Genomic DNA, 26,255 nt, shown 5'->3' on the forward strand with positions numbered 1-26,255 from the left:
GGGTAAAATGACTGATGTCATTACAAAGTAGAATTGGTGGCGCAAAAAAATAACGCTTGGTCCTTAAGGGATTAAGCTTGCGGCCTAAGTCCCTGAAATCATTTTTAACCCCTTAAAGGGGTACTCTGGTGAAATCCTTTTTTCTTTTAAATCAACTGGAGGCAGAAAGTTAAACATATTTGTAAATTACTTCTATTAAAAAATCTTAATCCTTCCAGTACTTATTAGCTGCTGAATGCTACAGAGGAAATCCCTTTCTTTTTGGAACACTAATGACATCACGAGCACAGTGCTCTCTGCTGACATCTCTGTCCATTGTAGCAACCATGCATAGCAGATGTATGCTAAGGGCAGAATGGTGGCTGCCTGCTGCTGCCTTGCAGTGCTGGGGACTTGGGTTCAAATCCCACAAAGGACAACAATAAATAAAGCCTTAATATTATTATAATAACGTCAGCAGAGAGAACTGTGCTTGTGATGTCATCAGAGAGCATTCCAAAAAGAAAAGAATTTCCTCTGTAGTATTCAGCAGCTAATAAGTACAGGAAGGATTAAGATTTTTTAATAGAAGTAATTTACAAATATGTTTAACTTTCTGACACCAGTTGATTTAAAAGAAAAAAGGTTTTCACTGGAGTACCCCTTTAAGGATCGAGCGTTTTCCCACTTTTGCACTTTCATTTTTTCCTCCCTACCTTTTAAAAATCATAACCCTTTCAATTTTGCACCTAAAAATCCATATGATGGCTTATTTTTTGCGCCACAAATTTTACTTTGTAAAGACATCAGTCATTTTACCCAAAATTCTATGGCGAAACGGGAAAAAAATCATTGTGCCACAAAATTTAAGAAAAAACGCCATTTTGTAACTTTTGGGGGCTTCCGTTTCTACGCAGTACATTTTTCGGTAAAAATGACACCTTATGATTATTCTGTAGATCCATACGATTAAAATGATACCCTACTTATAGGTTTGATTTTGTCGTACTTCTGGAAAAAATCATAAATACATGCAGGAAAATTTATACGCTTAAAATTGTCATCTTCTGACCCCTATAACTTTTTTATTTTTCTGCGTACGGGGCGGTATGAGGGCTAATTTTTTGCGCCGTGATCTGAAGTTTTTAGTGGTACCATATTTGTATTGATTAGACTTTTTGATCGCTTTTTATAAATTTTTTCATGATATAAAAAGTGACCAAAAATACGCTATTTGGAATTTTTTGCGCGTACGCCATTGACCGTGCGGTTTAATTAACTATATATGATCTTTATTAACTTTTTATTTTCACTTTTTTTTGCAGTGTTATAGCTCCCATTAATTAACTATATATTTTTATAGTTTGGACACTTACGTACTTGGCAAAAGCAATATTTTTATTTACACAGTTTTTTTTTTTTTAATGGGAATTTTTTAATGGGAAAGGGGGGGGGGTGATTCTGACATTTATTAGGGAAGGGGTTAAATCCAACTTATTAACACTATAACATTGCACACACTGATTTCCTATACTGATCACTGCCATGCAATAGCATGTCATTGATCAGTGTTTTTGCCACTCAACTGCTCCTGCCTGGATCTCAGGCATGGAGCAGTCATTCGGCGATCGGACAGCGAGGAGGCAGGTAGGGATCCTCCTCGCGTTCTGCAAGCTGTTCGGGCTGCCGCGAATTCACCGTGTCGGTCCCGAACAGCACCACTGAGCTGACCAGCAATGTTTACTTTTGTTTTACAAATTTGATCGCTGTGTCTAAAGAGTTAATGCCAGACATCAGCCCGATCGGTGATGTCCGGTGTAACACTCACGTTTCTGAAGTCAGGAACACTGGTGGATGTGGATCTGCTGGACATGTGTCGCTATTTTGGACTTTGGAATTTTTTTGCGCATACGCCATTGACTGTGTAGTTTAATTAAGAATATATTTTTATCATTCAGACTTTTCGCACGCGGCGATATCACATATGTTTATTTTTATTTACAGTTTTTTTTTTATGGGAAAAGGGGTGTGATTCAAACTTTTATTAGGGAAGGGGTTAAATGATCTTTATTAACTTTTTATTTTCACTTTTTTTTGCAGTGTTATAGCTCCCATAGGGGGCTATAACACTGCACACACTGATCTTTTACATTGATCTTTATTATCCCATACGATAACATAGAGCAATGATTCTGCCGCTTGACTGCTCATGCCTGGATCTCAGTCAATGAGCAGTCATTGGCGATTGGACACCAGGAGGCAAGTAAGGGGACCCTCCTCGTGTACTACAGCTGTTCGGAATGCTGCGATTTCACCACAACGATCCCAAACAGCCCCCCTGAGCTAACTGACAGCAGTTTAGTTTCACTTTAGATGCGGCGATCAACTTTGAACGCCGCGTCTAAAGGGTTAATGGAGCACAGCACTGCGATCAGTGCTGTGTGCTATTAGCCATGGGTCCCGGCTGTTGCTAGGTGCCAGGCCCGACCCGCTATGACGTGGGGCCACGCTGTGGCCCCTGCGTTATAGTAAGGGAGAGGACTCAGGACGTACCGGTACATCCTTGGTCCTTAAGGAGTTAAGGACTCTCCCCCTACCTCTTACTTTGTCATTGGTGCCAATGTGTATCATAACTGCTGGGACCTCTTCAGCCCCACCCAGCAACCTGTCAACCCGATCCGCGATGTGCCGAACTCGAGCGCCAGGAAGACAACACACTGTTCGGTGATCCCGGTCTTTGTGACAGATCGCCCTGTCTGTTCCCCTAATAATTGAGTTCCCACTACCAGTACCTGTCTGGCCTGCCCTGCACTCCTCCCTCCCCCTTACTGGAGCAGACACCCCCCTGGCAGTCAGAGGCAGAGTCCTGCTGCAGTACTGCTAGCTCTGAAATGGCATCCCGCTCATCTGCCAACCGGACAAACTTGTTGGGGTGTGTCAGTTCGGGACTAGCCTCCCTGACACTTTTCCCTATACCCCGTTTTCTAACTGTAACTCAGCTAGCTGCCTGACTGTCCTGCACTTCTGTCCAACTATCCTCCCCCACCTCTACCCCAGAGACAACTTGCTCAGTGAGAAGGAGACTCCTCTCCAAGTATTCAATGCGTCTCAGTGTTGCTAGTTGCACCCTTTTAAGTCCCTCTCACTTTTATACTTACACTCACTTGTATATTTTACACTCTTGTATACAGACACACAATCACTAGCTCAGACAATTGCTTAGTATACTTTATTTTATATTTACCAGACACCACCTCTCTCTTCCTCTGCCTGGAAGTGAATGCAAAGGGCTAGCTGGCTGCAAACAGCTGTATTTTATCTGCTGCTAATTATTTAACTACTCCACTCACTCTCCACCTGTATTCCTTCCAGACAGAGAAAGAGAAAAAGAAAAACACAGAAATGCACTCAATACTCTCAATACTTCTTACAGTATTCCCTTAATTTTAAGTCCCTTTCACTTATATACTTACACTCACTTGTATACTTCACACTCTTGTATGCAGACACACAATCACTATCTCAGACAATCGCTTAGTGTACTTGCTTTTGTAGTTACCAGATACCACCTCTCTCTTCCACTGCCTGGAAGTGAATGCAAAGGGCTAGCTGGCTGCAAACAGCTGTAATTTATCAGATGCTAATTATTTATCTACTCCACCCACTCTCCACCTGTATTCCTCCCAGACAGAGAAAGAGAGAAAAAAACAGAAATGCACTCAATGCTCACAATACTTCTTACAGTATTCCCTTAATTTTAAGTCCCTCTCACTTTTATACTTACACTCACTTGTATACTTCACACTCTTGTATACAGCCACAAGGTCACTAGCTCAAACAATTGCTTAGTGTACTTGCTTTTATAGTTACCAGATACCACCTCTCTCTTCCACTGCCTGGAAGTGAATGCAAAAAAATTATATACTTCTGTCCATTACATGCATTTATGTTGTTTCAGGATTGACTTACCACAATGTTCATGGCTTAAAAAGAGCTGAACAGAAGGGTTCCACACAACCACATGTTGCCTGTGTGAACATAGAGCTCAGTGATGGTTCCATTAGGCCATTTTTCTTACTTGATAAGCCTTGCCTCACTTTTTAAAGTAAAAAGCAAATTGTATGAAACACATAATGATTGGAGTTCAATGCATGTATTTCAGTTTTTTGGCATTAATGTTCCAGAAATCTGGCACATTTGCCAAAAGTAAATCTGCCCTGTTCTATCTGTAATTTTTATATAACAAAACTAAAATTAAGCACTTGAGACATTCTCTCTATATCTCATATAAAATGTATTTCACATGCCTTTTTTGTTTACATTTTTCTTGTTAGACACCAGCCATGTAATGCAGGAAAGAGAAGACCAAACTGAAACCAGTCAGGTGGAAGAATGCAGTGATGAAACAGGTTAGAGAGGTAGAAAATTAAAGCTTCAAACATAAATTATTTGTATTAAGAAAAAATGGCAAAAATATATGTTCAAGAGATAGAAGTCAAGAAACTAGTGTTATGCTACTTAGAATACATGAATATACATGATCCCTGATGTGTGTCATTAGCAGTGTATCTGTCCACTGATAGCAGCCATTTCACACCTCCTGCGCCGCTTCATAGACACTGCAGGACGTAAATTTAGTTCCTCCTGCTTGAAGTTCCAGGAAGAAGTGTCTAGGTGCCAAAGAGGCACGCTTACAGTGAAATACCTGGGACTTGTATGGAATGCCATACTGCCCTGGGAACTAGTTGCTCCTCATTTACATACAAACTGATTTCTACACTTTTCAAGCATCAAGCCAGGGAATATCATATCTGTGCGTAAAACTGGTTAGTGGTGGTTACAGGGTTAAAAAAGGCTGACAGATTCATTTTAAAGGAAATATGACAGCTCTACATCATGTTCAGCGTTTACATCATGTTCAGTGTCTGCCACAGCTCTGACCAGGACAAATTCTCTTTAACTGCATTTTAACTTTTTAGTAATGGAGCTAAATTTGGCCTAAAGAGGTATTCTGGTGTACAAAACTTGATCCTATTACAGAGTAAACACCCTAAATTTATAAATGCAGCCCAATAGGGTACTAGAGCTCCTTTCTATTGTACAGTTTTCCTCAATAAACATATCCTTTTACTATTATTGTGCATTCACACGTGCATATTTTCTGCTACAGATTTGCTTTAGCAGATTTTAATGCCTATTGAAGTCAATGGGCAGCAAAATCTGCAGCAAAAATGTTCACATGTGAATGTACCCTTAGGGCTCGTTCACACGGACGTATCCGCAACGTATTTTACACTTCAGATTTTGCAACGCTGGACCCTACAGCACTGCCTCCATCTGTGCCTGCTCATAGTGGCAATCCGCCGATAAGAGCAGGCACACTGCGATATGCGCACACCTGCACAGTATCCTCACACACATCTCGGCTGCTCTCAGCCTTGTGCGATTATACGGCGACTCTCACATAGCAGCCTGTCTCGTAGCGGTGGATTGCCGCTATGATCAGGCACAGATGGAGGCAGCACTGTAGGGTCCATCGTCGGCGGATCCGAGAGCGTAAAATATTTAACGCTGCGGATTTGTCCACGTGAACGAGCCCATATATACGGTGTCCATTTTAGGACATCGTCAGCCGTACCTCCGTCCTCCGTCAGGCAAAACAGCATCCCGCCTCCTCCCTCAGACCAATCTCTGTCAGGCATCAGCCGCAACTCCCTCCTCCCTCCCTTGTCATCCTAAAGTCTCTCATCTAGAACTGCAACAATTAATCGATAAAATCAATTAAATTCGATAACGGGATTCGTCGTCAACGAATCCCGTTATCGAATAATCTCCCGATTTGTTGTCCGTGGCGGCAGGGAATGAATGAAGCTGACATGTCCCTCATGTAGGCTTCATTCATTCACCGCCGCCGCCCGACATGTCCCTGTTGCTGCTCTACTCCTAGCACAATTAGCGCAGCGCCAGGACATGTCTATTCTTTGCTGCTCATCACTGTACCAGATGGAGATGAGCAGCAGAGAATATACATGTCCCGGCGGTGCACTAATTGCTCTAGGAGTAGAGCAGCAGCAGAGACATGTCAGGTGGCGGCAGTGAATGGAAGTATCGGGCCAATACTTGCAATTTGCATGGTATCAGGGACTCGTTCAGTGTCCCTGATACCAAAACCGATACCTGCTTCTCCCGTTCTCCCGTCCGCATCCCGTCCCATGGAGGAGCATGTGACACACACATCACTCCACCTCCTCCCTCCACGCCCAGCGTAACACTACAGAGGAAGCAGAGTGACGTGTATGTCACATGCTCCTCCATAGGACGACATGATGCGGACAGGAGAACGGGGCAGAGGACAGCCGCAGGTGAGTGCTGTCTACAAGGGTGGGGGCTACCGTCTACTGGAGGGGCTGCTACTAATGTTTACGTGGGGCCCTGCTGTCTAAAGTGGGGTGGTCCTGCTGTCTAGAGTGGGGTAGCCCTACTGTCTGAAGGGGGGTGGCCCTGCTGTCTAAAGTGGGGTGGCCCTGCTGTCTAAAGGGGGGTGGCCCTGCTGTCTAAAGCGGGGTGGCCCTGCTGTCTAAAGCGGGGTGGCCCTGCTGTCTAAAGCGGGGTGGCCCTGCTGTCTAAAGTGGGGTGGCCCTGCTGTCTAAAGGGGGTGGCCCTGCTGTCTAAAGTGGGGTGGCCCTGCTGTCTAAAGGGGGGTGGCCCTGCTGTCTAAAGGGGGGTGGCCCTGCTTTCTAAAGTGGGGTGGCCCTGCTGTCTGAAGAGGGGTAGCCCTGCTGTCTGAAGAGGGGTAGCCCTGCTGTCTAAAGTGGGGTAGCCCTGCTGTCTAAAGCGGGGTGGCCCTACTGTCTAAAGTGGGGTGGCCCTGCTGTCTAAAGCGGGGTGGCCCTACTGTCTGAAGTGTGGTGGCCCTGCTGTCTAAAGCGGGGTGGCCCTGCTGTCTAAAGTGGGGTGGCCCTACTGTCTAAAGCGGGGTGGCCCTACTGTCTGAAGTGTGGTGGCCCTGCTGTCTAAAGCGGGGTGGCCCTGCTGTCTAAAGTGGGGTGGCCCTGCTGTCTAAAGTGGGGTGGTCCTGCTTTCTAAAGTGGGGTGGCCCTGCTGTGTAAAGTGGGGTGGCCTTACTGTCTAAAGTGGGGTGGCCCTGCTATCTAAAGTGGAGTGGCCCTGCTGTCTAAAGGGGGTGGCCCTGCTGTCTAAAGGGGGTGGCTCTGCTGTCTAAAATGGGGGCCTTGCTGTCTAAAGGGGGGGGGCTGCTGCCTAAAGGGGGGAACAAGGGTGCAATGCTCTGCACATACCCCCATCTGTATAGGAATGTACATACACTGCTATACACAAGGGGGGGGGGGTATATGCAGACTGCATAGCATTGAACACTAGGGTCTGCAAAAGCAATGCTCTGCAGTCTGCACATACCCCCATGTGTATAGGAGTGCTATATAAAAAAAAGCAACAAAAGAAAGTAAATTAACTGCTCCCCCAATAAAAATTAGCTCCCCCTTTTCCTATTGCTATTCAAAAAAGTAAAATAACTTTTTCTTTTACATATTTGATGCTACCGTATGGCTAACTGTCTGAACTATTAAAATATTAGTGAATCATTAACATTTTATTTTAATAGTTCAGACAGTTACCCATTAATATCAAATTTATGCTGGTTTCTGTACAGGATCATTAATTATGACAGCAACCGGCGTAAATGTAAAAAAAAAAAATCCAAAATTGCTGCTGTTTGGTCACATCACATGCTATAAACTTTTAATATGGCCATTGTACATAATTTTTCAAGTAGAATCAGCTGAACCCCTTTTTTTTTGGCATTTTGACATTTTTTCCGATTAATCGATTAAATAATCAACAACTAATCGATTATTAAAATAATCGTTAGCTGCAGCCCTACTCTCTTCCAAAACTCCGTCTTCCTAAAGTCTCTCATCCAAAACTCCGTCATCCCTCAGACAAAAAACCTTCCTGCCATGCAGCAGAGCCGAGTCAGTGTCGTCTCTCTGCTATACGGGTTCTGCTGTACATGCTATTCAATGTCGACTCTGCTATAGAGTGCTGTGCAGCTTCGGCTCTGCTATGCGGCAGGAAGTTGCGTCTGAGGGAGAATTGTCAGAGGCATAACCGCGTTTTGGATGAGGGACTTTCGGAGGAGGAAGTTGTAGCTGAAGGATGACAGCGATTGGTGTGAGGGAGGAGGCAGGATGCCGTTTCGCCTGATGGAGGACGGAGTTGCGGCTGACGGCGATTGATCCAAGGGAGGAGGTGGGACGCTGTTTTGCATGAAGAATGACAGAGTTGCGGCTGACGACTGATGGCGATTGCTCCGAGGGAGGAGGCGGGACGCGGTTTTGCCTGACGGAGGACTGAGTTGCGGCTGACAACTGACGGCGATTGGTCCAAGGGAGGAGGCGGGATGCTGTTTTGCCTGACGGAGGACGGAGTTGGGGCTGACGACTGATGGCGATTGGTCCGAGATAGGAGGTGGGACGTTGATTTGCCTGACGGAGGACGTAGTTGCGGCTGACAACTGATGGTGATTGGTCCAAGGGAGGGAGCGAGACACTGTTTTGCCTGAAGGATGACAAAGTTTCGGCTGATGACTGATGGCGATTGGTCTGAGGGAGGAGGCGGCACGCTGTTTTGCCGGACGGAGGTACGGCTGACGATTGACGATGTCCTAAAATGGACACTGTATATATAATGTAATCATTTACATATATCATTATTACATTTACACATTTTATTTCTGTTTTATTTAATTTCAACAATTTCTTTTTATGCATTATTTTTTTTTGTCAGTGAGTGTAAAAGTTTATCAAGGCCTATATTGTTACAGAAATCTGTGTCAGTACTTATTGTCTATATACTGAAATGTATTTAAACTAAAATGAAACACGAGACATGCTCCTTAAGGAGGTTATCCAACATAAGGTGACGTTAGTACTTACATAATAGACAATAATAGACAGGCTTAGGAAGGGTTCATGCTAAATGGCTGTGTTGTGAGTCCAGCATAACGCTGCTGCTTTCTTATTGTGAAATGACTATTTCCTGTTGGAGTTCCCTCCCACCAACTACAAGTCCCAGGATTCCTTGTTTGTAAGTGTGAGGTCACTTTTCTCCCTCCCACACATTATTCACCCCACCCATTGCAGCACACCTGACTAGGGATGTAATATCTCAAGCCACACTGCAACCTGGGAAGAGACAACACTCATTTTGAATGCTGCTTAAAATGAACATCGGGGCAAAGATCACATAAGAATTGCAAGACCAGTCATCAAAAACAGGTACAGACACTATATTATGAACTACACTAACTTTAGAGCCCCGTGGCATAGTCAAATTAAGAAAAAAACGTAATACGCCTTTAAAATGTAATATGCAATCCTATTTCTGTTCACATATTTTTGTTAGATACCAGCAGTATAACCCAGGAGAAGGAAGATCAAGCTTTCGCCAGTCATGTGGAAGAATACAATGAAAAGACAGGTAAAATATGAAGAAAAGAAAATCTTCAAATATGCAATATTGGGATTCAGAGAAAGGATGATAACATCCCCCAAAAAAATTACATTAAGAGAAGTAGCAAATAGGATTGAAACCCAGAAACTAGCAACATAATTCTAGAGTTTTTATTTTATGCAGACAGCCCCAAGAATTTTAATTAAAGGGAATCTCCCTTGCACCTGAATATACAGGTATACAAAAAAAGAGGATTGCAGCAGCACACATTGGTCAAAAAAATTGAGGCTCTTAGCGCACTTTTTGATCAAAACGTGTCCCCCATCCACAACGGGGAGGTGGCCTCATTTAGGATGGGAACCTAGCACAAATTCTGAGCCTAACACTCAACTATCCACTCACCTCTGCTGGGCATATAGCCTCTGACTGGGTGACATGCTGGATCCATTTAAAACTCCACCTGTGAGAAAGGGGGAGGGGTGCACAGCTAAACAGGGTGCCATTACCCCCTGAATTGTACACACAAGAAAAAAGAAAGATAGCCGGCACAACAGCCTAATACACGGGTGCACACTGCCATGGCATCAGAGTATACAAAAAAAGAGGATTGCAGCAACACACATTGGTCAAAAAAATTGAGGCACTTTTTGATCAAAACGTGTCCCCCATTGACCAATGTGTGCTGCTGCAATCCTCTTTTTTTGTATACTCTGATGCCATGGCAGTGTGCACCCGTGTATTAGGCTGTTGTGCCGGCTATCTTTCTTTTTTCTTGTGTGTACAATTCAGGGGATAATGGCACCCTGTTTAGCTGTGCACCCCTCCCCCTTTCTCACAGGTGGAGTTTTAAATGGATCCAGCATGTCACCCAGTCAGAGGCTATATGCCCAGCAGAGGTGAGTGGATAGTTGAGTGTTAGGTTCAGAATTTGTGCTAGGTTCCCATCCTAAATGAGGCCACCTCCCCGTGGTGGATGGGGGACACGTTTTGATCAAAAAGTGCGCTAAGAGCCTCAATTTTTTTGACCAATGTGTGCTGCTGCAATCCTCTTTTTTTGTATACTCTGATGCCATGGCAGTGTGCACCCGTGTATTAGGCTGTTGTGCCGGCTATCTTTCTTTTTTCTTGTGTGAATATACAGGTAGATAGTGAGGTTGACTCTGTTTAACTTATGACATGGAGAAAATCGGTGCAGCTGCTCAGGAGATATTCTTCTGGGCAATGGAAGCAGCTGCTGCTGTATGAGCAACGCTTTCTTCCGCCCATTCCGGCTGGTATTACCAACCCTGTCGTGTCGTGATAATGAAGTAGAAATGAATATTCATGATGGGGGCCATAACATTGGTTAGAATGTGGGGGAGAAAACATTGTCTATACTGCAGCACCCCATCTCCATTGCACAGAAGAAGGAAATATCATATTTGCAACCAGTCAAATATCTGCTGGACAGGTGCACCATCTTTTGCCCCGTTAAAAACGATGTCACCCGCACTATCTACTTGTATATTAGGTGAGTCAGGTAAGTCCCTTTAAAGAGAATCTGACAGCTGTTCACCAGCACTAAACCCTGTATACTTATGTCCTTTGATGATGTTATTCCTATTGTGCTCCAGCATGCATTGAGGTGGGGAGCCGACTCAACCAGCTCTCCTGCCTTATCAGCATTTACTCCCTGGCCCGTCCCCTTCTGTGATGCCAGAGCCTAGGCGCGTTGGAGCGCAATAGGAATAACATCATCAAAGGACATAAGTCTGCACCCACGCCACGAAAAACATTGAGTGACCTTTCATTTTAAAGCTCTTCATCCGCACTATAAGCCAGTATACTGTCAGTGCTGGTAAACAGCCAGTGCTGTTAAACAGCTGTCGGATTATCTTTAATAATTTTCTTTCAAAATACTAGTTTTACCAGGAAAACCTTTTTTTTTTTTTTTTTTTTTTATGAAAGTGGGTTGATGGATTCTCAAGCTCTGATAGGTTAATATTCTTTTATATGTGGATGATGTTTTATTATTCATTAACAATCCAAAATAATACATTGACAAGATTATTTTGGGAATTGAGAAATGGGGTGTTATCTCCGGATAAAAAAATAATTGGACTTAATCTTGTCTTCTCCCTATATGTGAGACTCCTATCCCTAGTATAGGGGACTGCAGATCCTCCAGAGAGGATAACACTTTAAGTATTTGGGAGTTAAAATCTCTCCCCAAATTAAAGATTACATCAGTTTCAACTTGGTCCCTGCAATTATGGGTATAGAGAAGCGGAGTGCTATTTGGTTAAAATTCCCTCTGTCCATGGCGGATCGTATTTCCCTTATCAAGATGATAGTATTCCCGGTTATATTATATTTTTTATCTGCAGCCCCCACTTATATTCCAGATAAGTGGTTTAAAAGGATAGATAGAATTCTGAACGACTTAATATGGGGGAGGAAACATGTAAGGAAGAAATTCGATTTCTTAACTACCCCCAAAAAAGACTTTCGATCCCTAATTTTAGAAATGTTTCACAAATGTGGTACAACCCCCGTTCAATTCAATTGCATTCCCCTACTATAAGCTTGAAAACACTGGAGTTATAGTTATCCTTTCCATGATAACTTATTAGAAAGATAAATATCCATAATCTGCATCTTTTAGGTTACTTATTATTGTAGTTTAGCAGGTTGTGGAGCTGAAAGAGTCTCTTTAAGGCTATGTTCACACAATGGCATTGCCGTGTGGAATTCCACACGGCATTCCACTGCACACTGTGCACATGGTGGAATTCCGCGGCATGTTTCTGCTATGGAAATCTTGATTCCGGAGTCCCCAGAAAGAAAAGACATATGTGTTCTTTCTGCAGAGTCTGCACAGAAATGCATTGCTCTCTATGAGACGGCGCTCTGCTGTTGGTGGAATGTCCGCACAGAAATTATAAACATTTTCTAAAAGATGTTTAATGTGTTCACTATGTGTATTACCAACAGACAGGAGAGAGCACAGAGGAGTGCTATTAGACAGGAGAGGGCACAGAGGAGTGCTATTAGACAGGAGAGGGCACAGAGGAGTGCTACTAGACAGGAGAGAGCACAGAGGAGTGCTATTAGATGAGAGAGAGCACAGAGGAGTGCTATTAGACAGGAGAGAGCACAGAGGAGAACTACCAGACCGGAGAGAGCACAGAGGAGTACTATCAGACAGGAGAGAGCACAGAGGAGTGCTATCAGACAGGAGAGAGCACAGAGGAGTACAATCAGACAGGAGAGAGCACAGAAGAGTACTATCAGACAGGAGAGAGCAGGGAGTACTATCAGACAGGAGAGAGCACAGAGGAGTACTATCAGACAGGAGAGAGAACAGAGGAGTACTATCAGACAGGAGAGAGAACAGAGGAGTACTATCAGACAGGAGAGAGCACAGAGCAGTACCATCAGAGAGGAAAGAGCACAGAGGAGTACTATCAGACAGTAGAGAGCACAGAGGAGTACTATAAGACAGGTGAGAGTACAGAGGTGTGCTATCAGAAAGGAGAGAGCACAGAGGAGTGCTATCAAACATGAGAGAGCACAGAGGAGTGCTATCAGACAGGAGAGAGCACATAGGAGTGCTATCAGACAGGAAAGAGCACATAGGAGTACTATCAGACAGGATAGAGCACAGAGGAGTCCTATCAGACAGGAGAGAGCACAGAGGAGTGCTATCAGACAGAAGAAAGCACAGAGGAGTACTATCAGACAGGAGAGAGCACAGAGCAGTGCTATCAGACAGGAGAGAGCACAGAGGAATACTATCAGACAGGAGAGAGCACAAAGGAGTGCTATCAGACAGGAGAGAGCACAGAGGAGTCCTATTAGACAGGAGAGAGCACCGAGGAGTACTATCAGACAGAAGAGAGCACAGAGGAGTACTATCAGACAGGAGATAGAACAGGGGAGTACTATCAGACAGGAGAGAGCACAGAGGAGTGTTATCAGACAGGAGAGAGCACAGAGGAGTACTATCAGACAGGAGAGAGCACAGAGGAGTCCTATCAAACAGCAGAGAGCACAGAGGAGTACTATCAGACAGGAGAGAGCATAGAGGAGTCCTATCAGACCGGAGAGAGCACAGAGAAGTGCTAACAGACATGAAAGAGCACTGAGGAGTACTATCAGACATGAGAGAGCAGAGAGGAGTGCTATCAGACAGGAGAGAGCACAGAGGAGTAATATCAGACAGGAGAGAGCACAGAGGATTACTATCAGAAAGGAGAGAGCACAGAGGAGTACTATCAGACAGGAGAGAGCACAGAGGATTACTTTCAGAACGGAGCAAGGACACAGGAATGCTATTAGACAGGAGAGAGCCCAGAGGAGTACTATGAGACAGGAGAGAGCGCTGAGGAGTGCAATTAGACAGGAAAGAGCACAGAGGAAAGAGACCGTGAACTGTTGGCTGTTAAGTTGGCACTTGAGGAGTGGAGACATCTTCTGGAAGGATCCCTTCATCCCATCACCATCTATACTGATCACAAAAATTTGTCTTATCTTCAATCCGCCCAGCAGCTAAATCCTCGCCAGGCTAGATGGTCGTTGTTTTTTGCCCGTTTCAACTTTCAAATCCATTTCCGTCCCGCAGACAAGAATGTCAGGGCTGATGCTCTATCTCGTACCACCGATGCCTCTGAAGCCGAGACCCTTCCTCAGCACATCATCCCTCCTGAGTGTCTGATCTCTTCTGCTCCCGCTTCTCTGGTGCCTATCCCTCAGGAAAAACTTATGTTCCTCCACGTCTTCGCCTCCGGATCCTCAAATGGGGCCATTCCTCCCTTCTGGCTGGTCACACTGGAATCAAAAAATCTATACAGTTTATTGCCAGACACTATTGGTGGCCCTCCCTGGAAAAGGATGTGACCGATTTCGTACGAGCCTGTACAGTGTGTGCACGTGACAAGACCCCACGCTAGAAGCCTGCAGGTCTTCTCCTTCCTCTGCCGGTGCCTGAACAACCTTGGTCCCACATTGCCATGGACTTCATCACTGATCTTCCTTTATCCCATGGCAACACAGTCATCTGGGTGGTCGTTGATCGTTTTTCCAAAATGGCTCATTTTATTCCGCTTCCTGGCCTTCCTTCTGCGCCACAGTTGGCGAAGCAATTTTTTCTGCAGATTTTTCGTCTTCACGGTTTTCCCACGCATATCGTCTCGGATAGAGGCATTCAATGTGTGTCAAAATTTTGGAGAGCTCTCTGTAATCAATTAAAGATCAAATTAAATTTCTCTTCCTCATATCACCCCCAATCCAATTGACAAGTGGAAAGAGTGAACCAGATTCTTGGTGACTACTTGCGACATTTTGTCTCCTCCCGCCAAGATGATTGGGTCGACCTTCTGCCTTGGGCTGAATTCTCGTACAATTTCAAAAATTCTGAATCTTCCGCCAAATCTAAATTTTTTGTGGTGTACGGCCATCACCCGCTGCCCCCCTCCCCATTCCCACTTCTTCTGGAGTTCCTGCCGTAGATGAAGTAACCCGGGAATTCTCAGCTATCTGGAAGGAGACTCAAAAGTCGCTCTTACTGACCTCTTCTCGTATGAAGAGACATGCGGATAAAAAGAGAAGAACTCCTCCTGTCTTTCTCCCTGGTGACAAAGTGTGGCTCTCTGCCAAATACATATGGTTTTGTGTCCCTAGCTACAAGTTGGGTCCTCGTTACCTCGGGCCATTTAAAATCAAAAAACAAATCAATTCTGTCTCCTACAAACTCCACCTTCCTTCTTCTCTTCGTATTCCTAACTCTTTCCATGTATCTCTTCTCAAACCTCTTATACTTAACCGTTATTCTCCCAAGGTCACTGTTCCTGCTCCTGTTTCTGGCTCTTCTGATGCCTTCTCTGTCAAAGAGATCCTCGCCTCTAAGATCGTCCGAGGTTAAAGATATTTTTTAATTGATTGGGAGAATTGTGGTCCAGAAGAGAGGTCATGGGAACCTGAGGCCAACATTTTGGACAAAGAGCTTGTCCGCAGATTCCTGGGCTCCAAAAAGAGGGGGAGACCAAAGGGGGGGGGGGGGGGGGGTACTGTTACGCCGAGTACTCCGGGTCCCTGCTCCTCCCCGGAGCGCTCGCGGGCCTGCAGCGTTCTTCTACGTGCAGCGCCCCGGTCAGACCCGCTGACCGGGAGCGCTGCACTGTTATCACCGGCGGGGATGTGATCTGCGTAGCGGGATGCGCCTGCTCGCGGGTCGCATCCCAATCTTCTCACCTGCCCCATCCTCATAGTTACATAGTTAGTATGGTTGAAAAAAGACATACGTCCATCAAGTCCAACCAAGTCCTGCTGTCCTGTCCCGGCGAGCGCGACCCCGCTCTCTAGGGCGCGCGCGCGCCGGCTCTCTGAAATTTAAAGGGCCAGTACACCATTAATTGGTGCCTGGCCCAATCAGTACCAAACACTTCCACATTATATAAACCCACTTCCCCTTCCTGTCCTTGTTGTTGCCTTGTGCCAGTGAAAGCGTTCCCGTGTGTCCCCTGCCTGTGTATCCAGACCCTTGCCGTTGCCCTTGACTACGAACCGTTGCTGCCTGCCCTGACCTTCTGCTACGTCTGACCTTGCCTTTTGTCTAGTCCTTCTGTACCGTGCCTGACTCAGCAGTCAGTGAGGTTGAGTCGCTATTGGGTGGAACGACCTGGGGGTTACCTGCCACAGCAAGTCCATCCCGCTTTGCGGCGGGCTATGGTGAAAACCAGTAACCCCTTAGATTCTGTTCCCCTGGTATGGCCCACGCCATCACCTCACTGACAGAGGATCCACTACCTGTGCACTATACAACTTCTGTTAGGCTGCATTAACATCACATTTTTGCACCGTATCCGTTTTTGGGACTGGATTTGAAACCGTGGTATGCTACGGTTTTAAGTCGGTCACAAAAGCTGATATGGGGCAAAAATTTGCCGACCGGAGTCACCATCTGACTTCAGCGGGCTCATTTAAGTGAATGAGATTTGGCGCTGGTCCGGCTGGGATACGGGAGCGCCCAGTTTTGAAATTTCCCGGCCGAACCCAACAGCTGTAGTGACTAACCGTGATGTGAATGCAGCCTTATAGGAATGTTTGTTATTTAACAACACTGTGTTTTCTGCTGGCTGCCATTAGCTACAATCCTGTATTTTAAGTCCAATAGAACTATAATTGGTTACTACTTTTGTGATCTTGTGGCCATTATATTTCTAGTCAATGTAACATCATAGTTGTGTCTTTCCATCCTACCTTCCTAAGGACGTTGTTTATTAACTAGCAACAGAAACGCGTTGGCGGTATATGGTAGTATATTTTGGTGGTATATTTATGCAAAGTGCTGTACTTCTGGGATGGCTGGGCTCTGCAGAATCCGGGTGTTAGGCATAGAGTATACAGTAAAATCTCACTTAGCAGACACCTCCCAATAGCAGACAGTTTTTTTCCCCCTGGCATAATGCCATAAGACTATGTATTTGCACCCTCCGGATAAGGGACACTCCCAATAGCGTATCTGGACACACCCGCTCTGAGCAACACATTCCCAATAGCGGAAAACTAGGCTTATGTGCCAGCCCTACCAGGCCCTACTTTGTACACAGGGCCACCAGGGGGTAAAGCTAATACCCCAGTAAGAGGCCCTGACCCCCCCGTTGCACCCCCCTGCAGCAGCCCAGCACAGACGCAAAAGACTGCTCTGTGTGTGAACCTAGTCTTATTGGAATAAGCATTATTTTAGAAAAGTGCCTAATAGGTTGCTGAGCCACAACATTAGACATACGTGTTTTTATTTGCACAACTATTTATTACAAATGATGCCTATAAAAACGTTCTCTTTGAGCTTATATTCAACAGCCAGTTGACAAATTAATTTTTAGCTATGAATATCTTTAGATCATAATGAATGTTTCCCTAAGGTTGTGGTAAAATTTAAATAAACTCTTAGGAGTTAGACATAAAAATGAGTAGAGGTTTTTAATATTTTCGCCATGCTTTGCTATTAATACCTAAAATAGTATGGAATCCTATCAAATATATTTGAAATAATTCTTTTGGCACACAATCTTCCTTGGACATGGGAATGTTACATGTTTCTACCTGTATAGTTTTTTTTTTTTTTTAGTATACATCAGATGTATACTTGGAGTGTGTGGGAATATGTGTGTGGCTAGACACGGGCCAATTCCAATTCATCTCAGTGGTGTTTGATAGGGTTGAGAACAGGACTCTGTGCAGGCCACTCGTGTCCTCACACCAAACCTGTCAAATCATGCCATTGTGGCCCTTCCTTTTAGCACAAAGAGAAACACATCCAAGATTTTACTCAAAACTGTTAATCCTTTGCGAGACCGGTATATGGAGGGTTACATTAACCTATTGATCACATAAGGTGATCCACTAAGGCCCTAAATTTACCCTATACTAAATTCCTAATAATCTTTATTGTTTCTACTCTTACTAAAGTTTAAATCCCAGTGTATCTCCCCACCAATCAGAGTTTCAGAAGGCAGGTCAAGAGCACTAGTAGTGCTACTTTTAGTATCTCTGACGCTGTGGCTGCGGTCCACTAGCTGTATTGAGGAGATATCACTGTATTAAAACCAATCACTTAGCCCCCTCAACATATTTCACCACTAACACATGGCTTTGTCAAGAGGTTCTGGGCATAAAGTGAAGAGAATGCCATTTGTGGGGTTTTTATAACCTAAGGTTATGAGTATGACGTAGGTTTGTAGGTAATTGATGTGCATACAACCAATAGAAAGCGTCCATTTCGTATCTACCAATAGTTTTCTTACTTCATTTGATGGACATTTGTACTTACCAATCAACTATAGTCCTGTTTCACCAATCATCTAAAGTGAGGGATGACCTTGCCTTTCATTGGCGCTTAGAGAGGTGACGTACCTGCGCATAGCGATCTGCGCTAGCTGATTGTCTCTCCAGCACTACGGCAGAGCGGGCATGCCCGGAAGTGACGGGATATTGTGCGCATGAACTTAGTCTTATTCGGCGTCTGTCATATTTTGAGCACTCACGAATGCGCAAGCTCTTAGTATGTACATGTCAATCACACCATCTGTCCTCAAAACTGTTGTCACAAAGCTAAAAGCATGCCATTTATTTAAATGTCCTTTAATGTTGTAGCATAGGTTTTTTCCAGCAAAAAAGTATCTTACGCGGAGGGCCCCTGCTTGCTGTTTTCAGGAGGGAGGGGACTTCCCCCCCACCCTTGCTTTTTCCAGAACAAGGCCCCGCTCTCAGAGAAAGCACCTTCTGTAGACAACACACACTTTATTCATTTGCATGGGAATGCCAGCGATGCACAATTCTGTACTTTGACATCTCTGGCGCTCCCATACAAATTAATTGAGCGCAACATGCTACAACATGCTTCTCCCCGGATCAGATACCTATGCCTTATCCTGTGAATAGGGGATAAGATATTTTTTGCTGGACAACCCTTTTAACATTTCCCTTCATTGGAAATAGGGATCTAGCCTAAATACCATAGAACTGTCCAACAATGGTGTCTAGATCCCTCCTTCACCAAATTTCACAGTAGCTAGTAAGCATTTTCCAAACCTCGACAAAAGGCTGCCAAAAAGTGCAACATGATTCATCATTCCGGAGTACATTACAATGCCCCAGACTCCAATGGAAGCACGAGTCAAGCCAAGGTTTGGGGTTGCACTTTGTTATTTTAGGATTGTGTGCAGCTGCTTGACCAAATAACCACATTCCTTGTAGTTCCTGATGCACTTGTGGCCCTGTTCTGTCAGTTTTGCTTAATCTACAGCTCCATGGTTGAGCATTTGTAATTCTTAGATGTTTCCACTTAGTCACAATAGCGGTTACAATTTACTGGGGCAGATTAAAAAAATTTATGAACTGACTTGTGGCAAGGTTGGTGTTGATGGGAGAGGAGAGAGCACAGAATAGTATTATCAGACAGGAGAGAGAGCACAGAGGAGTGCTATCCAACAGGAGAGAGCACAGAGGAGTCCTATCAGACAGGAGAGAGCACAGAGGAGTGCTATCAGACAGAGGAGTGCTATAAGACAGGAGAGAGCACAGAGGAGTGCAATCAGACAGGAGAGAGCACAGAGGATTCCTATCAGACAGGAGAGAGCACAGAGGAGTGCTATCAGACAGGAGAGAGCACAGAGGAGTGCTATCAGATAGAAGAGAGCACAGAAGAGTACTATCAGACAGGAGAGAGCACAGAGGAGTACTATCAGACAGGAGAGAGCAAAGGGGAGTGCTATCAGATAGGAGAGAGCACAGAGGAGTACTATCAGACATAAGAGAGCACAGAGGAGTGCTAGCCCACCCTCACTTACTGGACTTTGTCTATGCCTGTGCTTCAGCTTGGACAAATTCATGATTTTTATAAAAAATAAATAATATTTTTCTTATGAAGTATATTAGAAAGGTTAATGTTTGCCAAGATGTACAACATATAAAAAGTTATTGTATCTGACAGTGTCCATTTAAAGAAATGCCTATATACTTTTGGCCATACAGTATATTATTGGTATGAAACCCTTGTTTAAGTGCTTACTTGTATTCTCGAGGGACCATTACTTTAAATTGTTTCCATTTTTATTGTTGATTAACCCTTTAAAATATTGTGCTCAGTTTTTCAATATTAAAAGAGTCTGGACTCTAGACCTTTCATTTTACAGTAATATATAATTTTTTGTATTTATTTTTTGTTAGCTATTGCCACAGCTAGAAATGCATCAGAGATGGAAAAAAGGAGTGATAATATCAACGCTGCAGAAAAGAAGACAGGTCCAACAGGTGAGTCCATAACAAAGTTCTTTTCTATGCACCTTTTAAGTGGAACCACTCTGAAAAGCATGTCACTTTTTAACCATGTGGTTGTTATAAACATTCCCCATTGGAAAATGCTTTTGTTTTGGCAGGTTTTCTGGCTTGATTTTTTACCAGTGTGAGCATACTCTCGGACTGGGTTCACACATGGCATTTTGGTCAGTAATTTTAGGCAAAACAGGAATGGGTTCAAAACACAACAAATGCTGCAAATCTTTTTATTATAGTTTTTCTCTGTGTCAGTTCCACTTCTGGTCTTGGCTAAAAATACAGACCAAAACGCTGACTAATATGCTGCCCAAAATACTGTGTGTGATCCTAGTCTTATTTTAGTAACCTCTGTTCATTATTATAGAAAAGGGCTTGATAGACGGCTAATGCTACAAAAGCTTTCTCTTTTAACAATCTTGTGCTCAGTTTATTAACATTAACCCCTTAAGGACCCAGCCAATTTTCACTGGAGGACACTGCCATTTTTTGCACATCTGACCACTGTCAATTTAAACATTAATAGCTCTGGGATGCTTTTACCTTTCATTCTGATTCCGAGATTGTTTTTTCGTGACATATTCTACTTTATGTTAGTGGTAACATTTTGTAGATACTTGCATCATTTCTTGGTGAAATATTCCAAAATGTGATCAAGAATTTTAAAATTTCGCATTTTTTTTTACTTTGAAGCTCTCTGCTTATAAGGGAAATGAATATTCCAAATAAATTATATATTGATTCACATATACAATATGTCTACTTTATGTTTCCATCATAAAGTTGACATGTTTTTACTTTTGGAAGACATCAGAGGGCTTCAAAGTTCAGCAGCAATTTTCCGATTTTTCACAAAATTTTCAAAATCGAAATTTCCAGTTCTGTTTTGAAGTGGATTTTAAGGGCCTTCTTATTAAAAATACCCCACAAATGACCCCATTATAAAAACTGCACCCCTCAAAGTATTCAAAGTGACATTCAAAAGGTTTGTTAACCCTTTAGGTGTTTCACAGGAATAGCAGCAAATTGAAGGAGAAAATTCAAAATCTTCATTTTTTACACTGGCATGTTCTTGTAGACCCAGTTATTGAATTTTTACAAGGTGTAAAAGGAGAGAAATCTTCCTAAAATGTGTAACCCAATTTTTCTCGAGTAAGAAAATACCTCATATGTGTATGTCAAGTGTTCGGCGGGCACAGTAGAGGGCTCAAAAGGGAAGGAGCGACAGTGGGATTTTGGAGAGTGAGTTTTTCTGAAATGGTTTTTGGGGGGCATGTCACATTTAGGAAGCCCCTATGGTGCCAGAACAGCAAAAAAAAAAAAAAAACACATGGCATACTATTTTGGAAACTACACCCCTCAAGGCACGTAACAAGGGGTCCAGTGAGCCTTAACACCCCACAGGTGTTTGACGACTTTTCGTGAAAGTTGGATGTGTAAATGATTTTTTTTTTCCACTAAAATGCTAGTTTTCCCTCAGATTAAACATTTTTACAAGGGGTAATAGGACAAAATGCCCCCCAAAATTTGAAACCCCATCTCTTCTGAGTATGGAAATACCCCATGTGTGGACGTCAAGTGCACTGCGAGCGAACTACAATGCTCAGAAGAGAAGGAGAGCCATTGAGCTTTTGGGAAAAAAATTGTTTGGAATGGAAGTCAGGGGCCATGTGTGTTTACAAAGCCCCCCGTGGTGCCAGAACAGTGGACCCCCCCACATGTGACCCTATTTTGGAAACTACACCCCTCACAGAATTTAATAAGGGGTGTAGTGAGTATTTACACCCCACTGTCGTTTGACAGATCTTTGGAACAGTGGGCTGTGCAAATGAAAAATTAAATTTTTCATTTTCACGTACCACTGTTCCAAAAATCTGTCAGACATCTGTGGGGCGTAAATTCTCACTGTACCCCTTATTACTTTCCGTGAGGGGTGTAGTTTCCAAAATGGGGTCACATGTGGGTATTTATTTTTTTGCGTTTATGTCAGAACCGCTGTAAAACCAGCCACCCCTGTGCAAATCACCAATTTAGGCCTCAAATGTACATGGTGCACTCTCACTCCTTTGCCTTGTTGTGTGCCCGCAGAGCATTTTATGACCACATATGGGGTATTTCCGTACTCAGGAGAAATTGCATTACAAATTTTGGGGGTCTTTTTTTCCTTTTAACGCTTGTGAAAATAAAAAGTATGGGGCAACACCAGCATGTTAGTGTACATTTTTTTATTTTTTTACACTAACAAGCTGGTGTAGCCCCCAACTTTTCCTTTTCATAAGGGGTAAAAGGAGAAAAAGCCCCCCAAAATTTGTAGTGCAATTTCTCCCGAGTACGGAGATACCCCATATGTGGCCCTAAACTGTTTCCTTGAAATACGACAGGGCTCTGAAGTGAGAGCGCCATGCGCATTTGAGGACTAAATTAGGGATTGCATAGGGGTGGACATAGGGCTATTCTACACCAGTGATTCCCAAACAGGGTGCCTCCAGCTGTTGCTAAACTCCCAGCATGCCTGGACAGTCAGTGGCTGTCCAGAAATGCTGGGAGTTGTTGTTTTGCAACAGCTGGAAGCTCCGTTTTGGAAACACTGCCGTACAATAAGTTTTTAATTTTTATAGGGGGGGACAGTGTAAGAGGGTGTATATGTAGTGTTTTACTCTTTATTATGTGTTAGTGTAGTGTTTTTAGGGTACATTCGCACTGGCGGGTTACAGTGAGTTTCCCGCTAGGAGTTTGCGCTGCGGCAAAAAATTTGCCGCAGCCCAAACTTGAAGCAAGAAACTTACTGTAAACCTGCCCGTGTGAATGTACCCTGTACGTTCACCTGGGGGGGGGGGGGGGGGGGGGCAAACCTCCAGCTGTTTCAAAACTACAACTCCCAGCATGTACTGACAGACCGTGCATGCTGGGAGTTGTAGTTTTGCAACAGCTGGATGCACACTGGTTGGAAAACCTTCAGTTAGGTTCTGTTATGTAACTCAGTATTTTCCAACCAGTGTGCCTCCAGCTGTTGCAAAACTACAACTCCCAGCATGTACTGATCACCAAAGGGCATGCTGGGAGATGTAGTTATGCAACAGCTGGAGGTACGCAACTACAACTCCCAGCATGCCGAGACAGCTGTTTGGGCATTCTTTGCAGTTTTGCAACATCTGGAGGGCTACAGTTTTAGAGAACACTGCAAAGTGATCTCCAAACAGTGGTCCTCCAGCTGTTGCAAAACTACAAATCCCAGCATGCCTGGACAGCAAACAGCTGTTTGGGCATGCTAGGAGTTGTAGTTTTTCAACATTTGGAGGGATACAGTTTAGAGACCATTAGATAGTGGTCTCAAACTGTAGCCCTCCAGCTGTTGCAAAACTACATATTCCAGCATGCCCAAATAGCTGTCTGGGCATGCTGGGAGTTGTAGTTTTGCAACATCTGGAGGGCTACAGTTAGAGACCACTGTATAATGGTCTCAAACTGTACCCTCCAGATGTCGCTATCAACTCACCGGCTTCTGTAGGATCCATCCACACGACGTCGCCGCCCGCCGATCTCCGTCGCCGCCCGCCGATCTCCGTCGCCGCCCGCCGATCTCCGTCGCCCGCAGCCTCCGGATCGGTAAGTGGATCTTCGGCGCCGGTCCCTGTCGGGTTTCCCCGTCCTGCCCCGCCTATTGTGGCGTAAACCCCCCCGCCCCCGATCTGCTACTGGTGGTCTCGTCTAGACCACCAATAGCAGGGATAGGAGGGGTGGCACCTCTGCCACCTTATTCCTATACCTTCAGGGGGATTGTGGGTGTCATGGAAACCTGCGATCCCCCTTCTATTCCGGGCCACCGGGTCACCATAGACCCGTAATGACCCGCAATCGCGCCAATCGCAAGTGTGAATTCACTTGCGATTTGCTGCGATCGCGGACATGGGGGGGGTCTGATGACCCCCCTGGGCCTTTGCACGGGATGCCTGTTGAATGATTTCAGCAGGCATCCCGGTCCGATCCCCACCCGGTGCGCGGCGGGGCCCGGATTTGTCCATGAGGTACGCGTACCTCATGGGTCCTTAAGTACCAGGGTTTCATGACGTACGCGTACGTCAAGGGTTCTTAAGGGGTTAAAGGGGTACTCCTGTGGGTAATTTTTTTTTTCTAAATCAACTGGTGTCAGAAAGTTAAGCAAATTAACTGTAAATTACTTCTATTTAAAAATCTTAATCCTTCCAGTACTTCTCAGCTGCTATATGCTCTACAGGAAGTTATTTTCTTTTTGAAGTTATTTTCTGCCTGACCACAGTGCTCTCTGATGACACCTCTGTCCATATCAGGAACTGTCCAGAGCAGGAGGGGTTTGCTATGGGGATTTGCTCCTGCTATGCACAGTTCCTGGCATGGACCGAGGTGTCAGCAGACAGCATTGTGGTCAGACAGAAAAGAACTTCCTGTGGAGCATACAGCAGCTGATAAGTACCCTTTAAAGAATCTGGACTCTAGACCTGTAATTTTACAGTCATATATCATTTTTAGTATTTATTTTCTGTTAGCTACTGACACAGCTAGAAATACATCAGAGATGGAAAAAATGCGTGATGATATCAAAGCTGCAGAAAAGAAGACTGGTCAAACAGGTGAGGCCATAACAAAGTTCTTTTCTATGCACCTTTTAAGAGGAACAACTCTGAAAAAGAATGTATTTTATTTTTATTTTTTTAATAACCATGTGGTTGTTATAAACATTCCCCACCGGGACCATGGAAAACTCTCTTGTTTTGGCACGTTTTCTGGCTTGGTTTTTGCCCGTGTGAGCAAACTTTTACACTAGGTTTACAAATTGTATTTTTAGGCAAAAACAGGAATGGGTTCAAAACACAACAAAGACTAAAAATCTTTCCATTATAGTTTTTCTCTGTGTTTGTTTAACCCCTGGTTTTGGCTAAAAATACAGACTAAAATGCTGCACAAAATACTGTGTGTAAATCTAGTCTTATTTGAGTAACCCCTTTTCATTATTATAGAAAGGTGCTTGATAGACCGCTGATGTGGGACTGCCCTTTTTATGGTGGCCACCCCTCCTAGATTATCGATACCAGTGTAGGGTTATCTATGGTCAGATTAGTACCCTTAGACCCATGAAATCCCTGTGCCCATGCTAACTAGGTTTCCCAATTCTGTGTCACCATTCTAACTTCTTTCCCTCTGCTTTGCCAGAACAGATGCCTATTTTTTGTTTTGATACCCCCTTTATAAATTGGCCTCTAACCCTCTTGACAATCAATAATATCTGATACGTTGTGCACTCCCTTACCCATGTATTTACCAGCCCCATACCTGTATTAATTGAGCCCAAGCATACCTCCTAATAACCATATCCTTCACAATGCTACTATATGTACATAGACTGTTAAGCGAGCTGCATAATTGCTCACACGGGTCTGTGTGGTGTTAACACCCTGCCTTCAGGGTCCTGACTGTAATAATTAATGCAAATATGGCACTATACAACTTCTGTTAGGCTGCATTCATATCACATTTTTGCACCGCATCCGTTTTTGTGACTGGACTTAAAACCGTGGTATACTACGGTTTTAAGTCCGGTCACAAAACGGGATACGGAGCAAAAATTCAGATCGATAATCCGGTCGGTTCATTTAAGTGAATGAGATTTGGCGCCGGTCCGGCTGGGATCCAGGAGCGCCCAGTTTTGAAATTTCCCAGCCCAACCCAGCAGCTGTAGTGACTAACCATGATGTGAATGCAGCCTTATAGGAATGTTTGTTATTTAACAACACTGTGTTTTCTGCTGGCTGCCATTAGCTACAATCCTGTATTTTAGGTCCAATAGAACTATAATTGGTTAATACTTTTGTGATCTTGTGGCCATTATATTTCTAGTCAAGGTAATATCAAAGTTGTGTTTTTCCATCCTACCTTCCTAAGGAAATTATTTATTACCTAGCAACGGAAACGCCTTGGCGGTATATGGTAGTATATTTATGCAAAGTGCTGTACTT

At 44.1% G+C, this 26,255-nt stretch overlaps 1 protein-coding gene across 1 annotated transcript in view; it reads left to right on the plus strand.

The window, feature by feature from the left end:
• Nucleotides 1-26,255, plus strand: part of LOC130357760 (uncharacterized) — a 96,423-nt gene that overhangs the window by 38,360 nt on the left and 31,808 nt on the right. Inside the window, exons 7-10 of the mRNA XM_056560497.1 lie at nt 4,314-4,388; nt 9,403-9,477; nt 20,161-20,244; nt 24,789-24,872. Coding sequence (XP_056416472.1) covers nt 4,314-4,388; nt 9,403-9,477; nt 20,161-20,244; nt 24,789-24,872 — 318 coding nt within the window. The remainder of the gene's footprint in view (nt 1-4,313; nt 4,389-9,402; nt 9,478-20,160; nt 20,245-24,788; nt 24,873-26,255) is intronic.

Source organism: Hyla sarda, chromosome 2, assembly GCF_029499605.1.
Source record: "Hyla sarda isolate aHylSar1 chromosome 2, aHylSar1.hap1, whole genome shotgun sequence".
In the NCBI taxonomy this organism is placed as follows: Eukaryota; Metazoa; Chordata; class Amphibia; order Anura; family Hylidae; genus Hyla; species Hyla sarda.